Source organism: Megalops cyprinoides, chromosome 16 (genome assembly GCF_013368585.1).
Source record: "Megalops cyprinoides isolate fMegCyp1 chromosome 16, fMegCyp1.pri, whole genome shotgun sequence".
Classification (NCBI taxonomy): domain Eukaryota; kingdom Metazoa; phylum Chordata; class Actinopteri; order Elopiformes; family Megalopidae; genus Megalops; species Megalops cyprinoides.
Window position 1 is genome coordinate 24,322,987 of NC_050598.1, and position 12,439 is coordinate 24,335,425.

Sequence of the window (12,439 nt, forward strand, 5' to 3'; positions counted from 1 at the left end):
AAAGAAAACAGTGGCACCTTATCATTATATCGTTGGCATTTAGCAGATGCTCTTATCCAGCGCAACTTACAATTTTATCCATATATACAGCTGGATATTTACTGAGGCAGGTGCAGATTAAGTTCCCATGTCCAAAAATAATTTGATCTAATAATACTCTTATAGTGTATATAATAAGACACTATGCATAATCTTATATATTATTATATAATTTCCATATTCTACCATCACTCTTTCTAATATTCTATTTTAGACAGCTGTGCATGTACCTGGAATACACATATGAGAAGCAGTATCAGTTCAGACGGGTGATCAGCACCCACGACGCAATCGAGACTTTGTGCTTTGCCAGGCTGGGTACACTATTACAAATGTACTTGGAGGCGTTTCAAAGAGGGGGGGGGGGGGTACTCTAAAGGGCAATTGGTGCTGCTGGGTTCATTGGCTATAGGGTTTCTCAAGACATGCTGCTTGCCTGGGTCCAGATAGAACTGAGCCACGTGAGAGAGAGAGAGCAGGGCCTCGTGCTGTCTGGAGCTGGGATCATCATGAATCACCTCCACTCCTTCTCCCTGATTACACATGTAAAGATTAATTCTGCTCACAAATGCTTCAGCAACAGAGCAAATAAGCGATGCAGCGTGTATAGATTTCTCGTTCAAGAGGTGTAGTTTTTATAGTTCCATGTTTTTGCATTTTAACAGCCGAAGCTGGAGGGCTTCAAACTGGGAAGAGAGAAGTAATGTGCAGAGAATGCACCTGGTGGCGTTTCATACACACAGACATGATACCATCAGTTACTTCAGTTTCAAGATGTTTCAGTCCGCTTGCTGACCTCTTGGCAGATTGTTAAAATGGCGGTCTTTTATTCCCAGTGTTAAGGCAACAAACGCTGACTGCGGTACGGGTGTTTGTTGGTAATGAGGGCATTAGGCCCCATTTAGACCAGTTGCCCGGCCACAAACTAGATCACATTCGCAACTGGCGCCTCGAAACGGCTGACCCAGTTTACATGAGTGGACCGAAGATGTGACCTCTTTACTGTTGTTCCGCAGCATTCCCCTCACCCTGCTCCACGGTTACTCCGAGGGCAGGAACAAAGGGATATGACTAAACTCGGACAGATGAAGCACTGCCAGGCCCTCACATGCATGGACAGATACCCGACCCATTCACGCGTGCCCAGAAGCCGTGTTCGGCGCTGGGGCGACTCCGCACACGTCCCTGAGAACCTCTGTTCTCTCGCTCTGCCCGTGCCCTGTCTCCTCTATTAGTGCTGGAAGCTCGCCACCATTCTTTCACCTTCTAATCGCTGCCGTGCCTTTGAAAGAGAAGGAAAAAAAAAAAAGACTTCGTAATCCTATTGGCTGCTGTCCTGGAGTTGTTGCTATGGGGAGGGGTGGAGAGTGTGTGTGAGGTAAGGAGTTGCGGTGGTGTTCGAATGTCTGTGACAGCTGCCCATAGCCTTTGTGTGTCTTTTATGAGCTATAAGTGTTCCATAGGGTTACTTAATGTGCATAAATAGTGTAGATTTTCTATTAATGACCACTTCAAAACAATGTCACAAAGATTTATAATCACCTAACTGTAAATAGTTTTGAATTTGGGGAAAACATGCGATACCCTTTCCCGTGGTGCCGTTCCAGTTTCACTTCGCACCTATCCATCATTAAAATATCTGAAGTTTATTGTTGTCTGGTTAAAGGTGAACATTTAGCACATCCAGAATTTTCTACCTGGCAAAATGCTTTATCTACAAAGCAGTAAAAAGAATAGAGCATTATGGGAAAAACATCCCCCCTCCTCAATTTAAGTGTTTATGGTGATTGCTTTATTCCTTTATTCTGCCATACTTCACATCTACCTTTCTTTACCCTGCACTTTAACTGGGGTCAAGCTGGCATTTAATTTGTGAAAATCTGCAAAAAGGTGAGGTGCAAAACTGCGTCCTTCCTTAATATAAGGTTTTTCCCAATAGGCTGCAAACTGCTGCTGCAACCAGCCCACGGACTAGAATTGTCCATCTCTAATGATTGCACATAGAACTAACACTACCATGGAAGAACAGTCACCAATAAGATCTCAGGTCACAGTGAGTTAATATGATGTAAAAAAAAAAACAAACATTCATCCCAGAAGTGCTTTTCCCTGAAAATACCACAGAAGCAGATTTCATGTGCATACTAGAATTTGTGCACAACCCACTATAAATGCTTCAGTGATCATTTCCCCTCTGCATTTTTGTATCACCCATCCTTTAAAGCTAGCTAATCAGACAAGCCTCAAGTGAAAACTGATTATAGGGATATTAAGCCATGTTGTTGCCACCTAGACATTACTGGCAGCATCTTTGCTTTCACAACATCCTCATTTCTGACTACAAAAGTGGGGGGGGGGGGGGGGTCAATCTGAAATCTTTTCAATCTGCAAAGGTAATGGCAACAAATTGGATGTTGTACTAACTACAGGAGCCACATACTGTACATATTGAAAACCATTATTGCAAAGTTCAGCAATAAACTTCAGTGAAACCAGTGAGTTTAAACTTTTTATTGATATTACATATCGATCACAGGTTACAAATATAAAAATTAGAAATTCTAGGACAAAAATGGAGACAATGACACAAATGAACAGTCTCAGGTTGACTAGTGGTTCTTGTGCAATTTTGGAGTATGGCTCAAAGCAACATTTTACAAATTACCCAATTTAACATAAAACCATTTAGAAGGCACAATCTCTTTAGGGACTCAATGTTAATAAAAAAAACCCCAAATAAAACTAAAAATCTAATGTGAAACAACCTTCAGGTAACAGTCTGAATAAAAGAATCCACTTTCAGTTTATGGAGGGTCAGAATTACCCAGCAAACTGCCCTTCAAACAGAGTTATGAGATTTACAGATTCTATCATGAATTGATTTTGCACATACAATTTTGACTGCATCAGGGAAGTGGAGCATGTTCAAGATGAAGTGGATCCTGAAATGAATTTAAAAAAAAAAAAAGAAAAAAAAAAAAGTAGGATAAGCAAACCTCTCCATTTAGGGAACCAAGGGTCAACCATGACTAATTGTCTACATCTGACTGGAGTGCCATCAGCACTTGTTCAACTCCACCGAGTGTCCGCAGACATCGCTGGGATCCTCTTGCCAAGACGAACCAGTTCAAACCAGGCCACATGGCCCAGAGAATCACAACAACCACCTTTCAGAGAAATGCAGAACATGGCCATTTTTTGGCAGCAATGGGGGTTGTGACTTTACAGCGCAAACAGGAATGGCGAGATGTGGCTGACAGGTTAGTCACACTGAAGTTCAGGGCCCACTGCCTACAGCAAGCAAGGAGGGACCACTTGCTCAGCCACCACTTGAGCCTCTCACAACATCTCACCATCGTCTGCAGCACAGTCAAAGAAGTTCTAGTGGCAGAGAGCCATTCTTATCTGATGAAGTTGCCTCCACCGATCTCCCGCTTGTAGCGATTTGTTAGATGGTCCGCTTGCACGGTGAGTTTGGACAGGACCCCAAAAAGCCCCCGGAGGTGGTAGTGAAACTGGCTCTCCAAGTCAGAGGTGTCCTCCATGGGGGCCCCTCCGTTAATCTGCTGCTGCTGCCCCTCCCGCTTCACCGCCATCTCCAGAAAGCTGGCTCCCCCGTTCATGTCCCTCCTCAGCAGGCCCCACTCCATGTCGTTTTTGATGGACTTCAACAGCAGGTAATGCTCGTACATGTCCCTCTGCTTGCCGTGGTATGCCAGCTCCTCGTTGTTATTGTTGTGGTTCACCACCGGGGCGGCGCCGTCCTGGTCCTCCAGGGGCACGTCCCGCAGCAGGCTGGGCACCATGATGGTCTCGTCCATGTTGTTGGCCGCGGCGATGAAGCGGTTCATTACGTTGAGCAGGGAGTGCTTGTTGTGCGATTCGCCGTTGAGCTGCATCATGGTGAGCTGTAGGCTTTGTTCAGCAGCAAACGGGTGGACTGGGAAACAGCAACCTAAAGACCAAGGGATTACCATGCATAAAATTACATGGGGATCGTAAACAGCACCATGCATTCCTGGGGTTCCCCTACCTCCGCCAATGGAAGTCAATGTAGATGGTGTTTAGAGTTTAGCAAACTGAATCCTGCATCTTTTGCTGTAGGATGAGTGCAACCTGCTCTATCCTTTAGAGCAAAGCCTTCAGTTTAACCAATTTATGCACATAGCATTTCATAAATGGCTACCCACAGAAGTAATTTGTCAATCCCATGAGTCTTGGCATTGTGTGCATTTGGATAACAGAGTTATTAAAAATTTATACGCTTACTGGTGGACTAAGGCAGAAGTCATTTCGTTCTCGCAATGAGACATTCTGTCAGCTTTCAATGGACCACTGAAATCTCGTATACTGGTGTCCAGCTTTTCTTCGAAAGTTTACCAGAGTTGTGCGTTTCACCGTTAGAGAAACAACCTTGGGAATGGCCTAACCCAATGTTCGCTTCACACATGCGTTCCTCTGCTAAATTGTCAAACTAAATTTATGGTAGAATTCGACAGATGCCTGATTCGACAAATTCTGACTGAAAACAGAATGGTAATCGATTCATTCTCGCTAATTTTTAAAAAGCATCCCCTCTGTAATGATCTTGACATCGTTAAAAACAATTAGTGCAAGCCAGCAAGTGGGTAAAATGGATGTAACAACAACAAAACGTACGAACCTGTGTCAATCTTGAACCAAAGAAACCTCTACGAAGGTAACCAAACGTAGGAAAGCAAAAGCAGGAACTCCCCGGCTCAGACTTCAGTCTTGCACATCTCACGAACTGGTACGCTCGTTTCCAGCAACACCCTATGCTATTTATACTGTGAACGCCGAGTGGAAAAAAAGGACTCCCCCACCGCAACGACGGAAGGGATTGCATCAGAGATTAAACGCGCTCCGTTTATTGGATTGAATACCACGGCAACCAATGAGAGAAGACCATCGTATTAAAATTTATTATGCCGACTAACATGACAACGCTCTCCGGGTTTGCATGTAAGTACACCGCCCTGTCAGTGTCCAGTAGGCTTTCGCTTTTGTTAACAGTTTCGAAAGCAGAAACGGGCTATTAATTGTTTCGAGGTGTGGGTGCTATTTGCAATTCGAATTAGAGCATTTGCGAGGGAATGGGAGTCGGGGGGCGGTGCCATCAATGACCACAAAACTTCAACAGCTGTTTCAATAATTACCGTTAATTCAGGGCCTGTAGCTATTTCAGTTGAAGGTCTTGGGGAAACTTACCTCTATGGCCTTAGTCCATGTTCGGTCTAATCATAATTATTCGGCAATTGTTAGACAGAGATTACACAATTACACGGCCACAATAAACATGTTTCGTTCAACCACATGAAAATAAATGGTAGGTATTTAATATTTACACACTGTGTGTCGAGTTGTTATTTGTGCAGTTTTTGTGAAGACGACTGAAAACCACCCTGATACTATACTTGGGAGTGTCCCTCTCATGCATTGTCGGGTTTCAAAGCTGGGTAAAATAAGATCCAAACCACAAACGTACTTAATTCGAAACGTTCCTGTTAAATTTAAATAGTCCCAGACTTAATGATTCACATTCTTCTCCGCAAAGATTGGCTTGGAATCAGTCGTACGGATTTATAGACAATGGCAAGCCAACCACTACTTCCCTTTTTATTTCAAACGGAACTTTTTTGATCTTTTCGATTTTATCTAAAATCTCCCTTGGATCTATATTACATACCTGGTTGTAGGTCTCATCGTCAATTTCCATTAATCAAGAAGGCAAAGTGAATTATTGGGTTACACGAGGGTGTGAAAACAGATGATACTCTAGTGCCACCTGGCGTACATGTCTCGACTCTATCTGAGGTTCAACATTTTATACCGCACGGTAAAGACTGGCATCCTACAGTAAAGCCTGACTTCAAAATGAATTTGACATGCTGTCAAATGAACATAAAATCATTTTGAACACTGACAATAAGCAAGCTTTATTTTTCAAATCAAGAAATGTAGATTCAGAAAAGACACATTTAAGAGTTGCTCCAAGTTGTTTCTTTTTGTCCACATAGACGAAAATGGAATGTAACCAGAAATGTTGAAGCCAACAATGAATAAAGTTAGCACGATTAGTTATAAATTACATTTTTACTTTGACAATTCCCTTTATTTCAAATCGGGGTTAACAGGTAGTATGCTCTCTTCACGCCATTTTTGCCATGTTTATGATTTTCTACCAATAACATACACCCTGTTGGTTTTTCATCTAAAGCTATTACACTGAAGAACAATGTCAGAACAATAAAATAAACAACATAAAATGTGTACTGCAACCACTGTACAGTACTCAAATGGCACATGTTGCAAATGAAGTACAAAATAACCAATGTCCACCCCTCTATCTGCACTCTCATCGCCATGGAGACGAGGCTAGGGTCATCCGGTTTCAATTGCTGTTGTAAATCCCACTTTCAATTAAAATGGAACCTGAGAAAATTACATTTTGCATTTATATGAAAAATAAAACAGCCCCTGCAACTACAGTGACAGCAAAACAGGCACATACTGACCACCAGTTTATGGCACATTAATTTGCTTCCCTTAAAAACATTTAACAGCCTCAACACGGCTTTCTTTTCCCTTTATGTCCTTTCATTTCTAATCTTAACATGCAGGGCTGACTTCAGAGAGAGAGAGGTGGTTTGCTGGTGTTTTCACATTGCTGTGTGGGAAAATCATTACTGTGGTGCAAGTGAAATGCATGGCTCCTTAAGCTTATATCATATCACAAGGCAGCCCATTAACAGAAAGGGCATTTTTAAAAAGAAAAATGAGTCAAAAGTCAAACCACCAAACTGTGTGGCACTGAGAACAAAACCATTCTCATGTTTTTTGTGACACTGTTTTTGAGAAAGCTTAGAGAAAAGTGACTTTAAATACAGCTTCAGTCAAAAATTAGTTCAATTTCAAAAGTCCGGCACTAAATAAAAGCGCCTTGCAGAAATGACACATGCACACGTAGTACACAGATGTACTACAGAGAACTCCACAAAAAAATCTGATCTTTATAGTAATTATCTGTTTTTTTTCCCTTCATTATAGAAGTAATTGAGAAATCAGGTATGGTCTTAGAAAGCAGCAAGTTTTCTTAAAATGAAATGCCTAAGGAAAACACATGTAGAAGAAGAGGGGTTCCCGTTAAGGCAGCTTCCAGCCGGAGCTGATTCTGTCGGTACCCTGAAAGTTAAATGACATGAACGTTACAAGATTAGTCCAGCAATGCTTTCGCACCTAGTAAAAAAAAAAAAAAAAGACATTTAAATTCTACTGTAATGAATATTCATACAACACCTTGGATCTGCACCGGTATTATTTATTCTTGCTGAATTTTGACTGACATCGCTGATATTATTGGGGTGGGAGTGTAGCATAGAGGCTAAGGAGCAGGACTCGTAACCGTTCGATTCCCTGCTGGGGTACTGCTGTTGTACCCTTGGGTAAGGTACTTCACCCACAATTGCCTAAGTAAATATCCAGCTGTATAAATGGATAACATTGTAAAAAAAAAAACAAACCAAAAAAAAACTAACTGATGTAAGTCGGTCTGGATAAGAGCATCTGCTAAACACCCAGAAACATAATCATTACCATTCTGTAAATGAATGCAAAAATATCCAATAAGCAGGTGAAGTTCATAGGACATCCCTCCAACTTCATAACTAATTGTGTGAAAAGACTTGCTGAAGGAGTATTTTAAAAATCAACTTCACACATAAAATAAAAGCCACAAATTTATACAATAAATACATTCTTGGTCAACATACTGGAGAACCTCATATTTCAGAAATAAACATTGGTATCTAGCACTACTTATTTGTTAATTAGGCAAATGAACTCTCCACCTCTGGGAATGGCACTAATTATGTTGTGCTGTTTATCTTAGAAAAGTCAATAATGGTAATATGGTTACAGGAATTGGCTAAAATCATTCATGCTTATCACAGCACTGATATGGAGTTATACCTGCGGCCGGGTACTGCTAGACCATCTCATACTGGTTGTTTGTAATGGTCCGGGACAAGCAGCAAGCCAGGAAGATTCCAATGAGCTGAACAGGAAATGAAATACTTTATTTAACCTTTTTATGAGACAAAAACACATGCCTGACATTCCTCCTTTCTCTTTTCTGTCCCCTCTGCATTCCAGTTCACCACAATACATAGCTATTATTATATTGTCTTAATACACTTTGTGTACTCACTGTTAACTATGAATAGCCCCAAATGAATAAACAAAATACATTAATTAAGTTTGTAATTTCTTTACAGACTGAATCTACTTGGTTCACATACTCCTCACACTGTGGAAGGTACTGCCTGGAAGAAAGTGTGATTTACCTGGAAGAAAGCTATGCCAAAGGAGATCCCAGCTATAATTCCCAGGTTGGACTCCATCACATTAGTCAACAGTGAGAAACAGCCCTGAGGTACATTAGGGGAGAGGTTACAACAGCAAATGGAGCAAGCACATATCCCATCAGCACCATTCAACTGAAATATCCCGAAGCACTACAATTATCTGCTACTGACCCCAGTAATCACGAACCACTATTGATTTTTACGTTTTTTTTTTTTTTTTAAATTCAGAGAATAACTTCATTTATTTATTATTTCAGCTAAACCTCGGTACCTTACATCACACAACTCCAATTGTTCACTAGGAGCCAGTTTGGCACCACGTGAGCCTGGCGGCGACAGGCGGCTGGGTGCTCACCGTACTGTAAACCTCTGCGGCAGCCTTGTCCATGTCTTTGAGGACGTCGGGGGTGCAGTTGCTGGTCCTGTTGCAGCAGCTCATGGGAATGCCGTGCTCTCTGAAGTATTCCGTGCTTGCCCAGTCTGTGTAGCTCTTCACCCCACAGCACTGTAGCTGTGTGCACCACGTTCGTGCGTTATCAGTGTGGGAGGGAGGGTTTCGTTAATCACAGATTGCTCCATAAGTGAGCCTCAGCAATCACACTTCTCTACTTGAAGATGTTCACTGGTGGAGCAACCAATCTCTGAAACAACACTGAACAGCCTATATATATATATATATATATATATATATATATATATATATATATATATATATATATATATATATATATATATGGCCTATATAACAGAAATACAGTTTGTGTGAATTTGGAGGGCACTGGCAGGTTAGGCTCAGTGGAAGTATAGTTCTTCACCCTAACAGCTGGGCTACAGCTGTACCCTTCATACATAGAGTGCTGTAGTTAAAATGCTAGAACAAAAATGACAACATTTTATGGTGTCTGGAAACAGACAATTGGCAGTTTTCACTGGGGAAATGTAGAAAGTCATCTCAGTAGGCCAGAAAAAGAATCTACTAAACAGTTCTTTTGGAGTCAATTAAAGAAAAACGCTAGAACAATTTCAGCGGTAATTTCATAAACATACATTATGGTTAAAATGATTTGATCAACAAAATTATGCCAAAATGTAGCTACAGAATGTGCATGATGCAATGCAACCCATCCTCATTAAAATCCATCCTCATGCTGTATAATCAAACTACAAACATTACATTCCACTAACACAAAGTGGGAAATCACCAGATATTCCCCTAAATAGTGAATAGCCCCTAGTTCATCATGTGATGAAATTCTGCTGACCAATTATGCAAAAGGTTTTGGTTGTAACACTAAATTCTAGCTTCTTTGAATTGACACTGGGAAACCTTATAGGTGACTTTGAGAATATACACTATTTGAGTGTATTGCGTAAGGATGGGTAAATAGCACTAAGGGGATGTGAAACACACTTACATTTGTCTGGATGGTGTCGACTGCTTTGCTTTGAGGGCTGGTGCTGTTGTACGTCTGTACAGCATTTTTGTATGTTTTTTCTAATGTACCTTTTATCTGAAAGGAAGAGGACATGCTATAGTTTACAAGCAAAGTAACATGCATCTAGAATGACACATACTTTAGTAGCAGTAATTCAATTATTATGATATACTATTATGACTGAATAAATGTATTTATAATTGCATTTGTATACCATACCTCATGTCTGAAGAGGAAACCAGAGATGCCTGCCACAAGTTCAGCAAAGAATACCAAGGTCAGGAACATGGCATACTGAAGAAACCAGAAAGCATCAAATTAAGTACAGGCATCCATATGTGTGTATGTGTGTGTGTGTGTGTGTGTGTGCGTGCGTGCGTGTGTGTAATTTGATGGTTAGACTTGAACCAAAGCTCAGGGAGAACAGCTTTCACCAATACACAAGAGGATGTGGATTGTGTTTTCTGCACAGTGAGAGGATAAGCCCACTGAGACCACATACTGCATAAAAGTGGCTTTTTAAAATCTGATGGCTTCACTTGAACCAAAGCTCAGGGAAAACAACTTCAACTAATATGAGAGGATGAGGAATGTGTTTTTGTGTATGGTGGGAGGATAAGCAAACTTGTCGGAAAAATGAGCACACAGTATTCATCTTCTATGACTCACCAGCTTGAGCATCCAGGGACTACCACGGCAGGTGGCAAAACAGCCGAACAAGCCGAAGATGACGATGATGGCGCCGGTTCCGATGAGGACATAGGGGGCGTTGGTGCTTTCTTCTGTGGCCAAGGACAAGTAGGCTTCAAGGCTCACCTTCCCCCATACGCCAACTGCCAGCAGGATGACCCCTGTGAACTGGAAAAAAGCAGGACCAGATTTACCACCACAATCCCAAGAGAGGCCATTCAGGAGTCCTACAGTCACCTGAGGTCAGCAGCCTACCTTTAGGTAACACTAATGCAACATACAATCATTTGTTCAACAGTCTGGGGTTAGATGTTAGATGGTTAGATGCACATGTTTGAATAGGCTGAGTGCCTGAGTTAGAGGAGGGGTGTTTATTGGAGATGAAGTCGGCAGACAGTGTAAACATATGTCACCATCTCTGGTTCTGTCACGCTGATCATCCCTCAGTCTTAATGGCTAAATTAATCCCTCCCTCTCCAACTCCAGCTGATGTGTAGCTAGCATTCTAACACAAAATGGCTGCCAAGCATCACCCAGGTAGGTGCTAGAGTTGAGTGACTCTCACTATAAAGCCTTTGAAGTCTATGAGAAAAAATATTAAACATATGGCATGATTGTTTCCGCAGTGCAATCTATTATTATTATCATTACAGACACAAGCTCCTATTTCTACTTTTGAAAAATGTTTTTGGCACTGTGTGGATTGAATCTGTACTTGGGGACATTAGCATAATCGAGGAGTCCATCTGGCACAAGATCACCTAGTTACCATACAGCAATAAATTGCAGGGATAAAGACCATTGTTCTGGACTTTGCTCGCTTAAAAGCCACGTTATCATTTACAGGGATTTTCTGAGACATTGTACTGTTCAACAGACTTTAAGTTAAATAGCTATCGTGTATACATTTCGTCTGCATATTATATATTATATATACACACTTTCTACTCAAAGCTGGATATAGTGCACTGACATTTGTTTTCCAATACGTTGTGAACATGTTTCAATAACTTAAAACAATCCCAATCAAATAATGAAACCCAGATGAAAAACTTTTTATAAACAAACCGACAAGGATCCAGACATCTGTGTATTTGAAAACTATCAACTCTGTATGTATTTTGGATAGTTACGCCTACCTATGTGTAAACAGACAAAACATTAAGCTATAATATCAGAAAACCTACGAATAATCTTCCGATTGTTTCAACACAACCCCGTACACAAACCAGCAGATGTAACTTTCGATTTGGTGATTTTGTTGAAAGACCATGACATGCTGGCAGCTGTCTTGTTATCCCAGCTCGCCGGGCACAGCCACAATTGTAGCTATAAATAACATTTGAAAAGTAAACTTCAGTTGTGAACAAGAGTTGAATTAATAAATTGCCAGTCGTTCTAATGTGCTGTTTACCAGATACAACACATTAAGAGCATAAAGTACACAATTAAAGCTAGCTAGATAACAATGCTTACAAAAGTCTGTATTTATGTCGTAACATCTAGCTAGCTAACCTGTAGCATAAAGCCATGCCATTTATACCGCTGAAAGTATGTGGCATCATTGTAACAAACGGCTACAAACTGAAGAAAGTGATACATTTGAAACACAGCTCAGTTCATAGTCTTTCTCCGCTGGTGGACGACGTTATTGCTGACAGCGCCGCATTCGTATTGTTTACTTGCACGTAGCATGCATCTATTATTTGGACGTAACTTACCCAAAATATGAGGCTATACGAGATGAGGAAGGTCTTCAGACATGTTATAACAGGTTTGGTCTGTAGCCTCCTAGATGGAGAAGTCATGCTGGCAGATTCTGGTGAAGTGTTAATTACAATTTCGCAGTTTCAGGGAAAACTCCCAACTTTACACAGCAACGTCTTTCTT

The 12,439-nt window shown here is 41.1% G+C and overlaps 2 protein-coding genes across 2 annotated transcripts; both read right to left on the minus strand.

Moving 5' to 3' along the window:
* Positions 1–2,535: 2,535 nt before the first annotated feature.
* mid1ip1l (MID1 interacting protein 1, like) lies at positions 2,536–4,831 on the minus strand. Its single transcript, XM_036548233.1, has 2 exons — positions 4,703–4,831; positions 2,536–3,994 (listed from the first exon to the last, which is right to left on the minus strand). The coding sequence occupies exon 2, from the start codon at positions 3,939–3,941 to the stop codon at positions 3,441–3,443; it is 501 nt and encodes a 166-aa protein (XP_036404126.1). The 5' UTR covers positions 3,942–3,994; positions 4,703–4,831; the 3' UTR covers positions 2,536–3,440.
* Positions 4,832–6,054: 1,223 nt separating this feature from the next.
* LOC118791524 (tetraspanin-7-like) lies at positions 6,055–12,437 on the minus strand. Its single transcript, XM_036548913.1, has 8 exons — positions 12,271–12,437; positions 10,529–10,717; positions 10,079–10,153; positions 9,839–9,934; positions 8,779–8,934; positions 8,403–8,486; positions 8,029–8,113; positions 6,055–7,242 (listed from the first exon to the last, which is right to left on the minus strand). The coding sequence occupies exons 1-7, from the start codon at positions 12,355–12,357 to the stop codon at positions 8,045–8,047; spliced, it is 756 nt and encodes a 251-aa protein (XP_036404806.1). The 5' UTR covers positions 12,358–12,437; the 3' UTR covers positions 6,055–7,242; positions 8,029–8,044.
* Positions 12,438–12,439: the final 2 nt, after the last annotated feature.

Coding starts and splice junctions, on each gene's coding strand:
- mid1ip1l (XM_036548233.1), bottom strand. CDS start 3,941: ATGATGCAGCTCAACGGCGAATCGCACAACAAGCACTCCCTGCTCAAC.
- LOC118791524 (XM_036548913.1), bottom strand. CDS start 12,357: ATGACTTCTCCATCTAGGAGGCTACAGACCAAACCTGTTATAACATGT. Junction 10,154..10,528: donor GTCCCTGGATGCTCAAGCTG/GTGAGTCATAGA, acceptor TGGTTTCTTCAG/TATGCCATGTTCCTGACCTT. Junction 8,935..9,838: donor TCGACACCATCCAGACAAAT/GTAAGTGTGTTT, acceptor TGGTGCACACAG/CTACAGTGCTGTGGGGTGAA.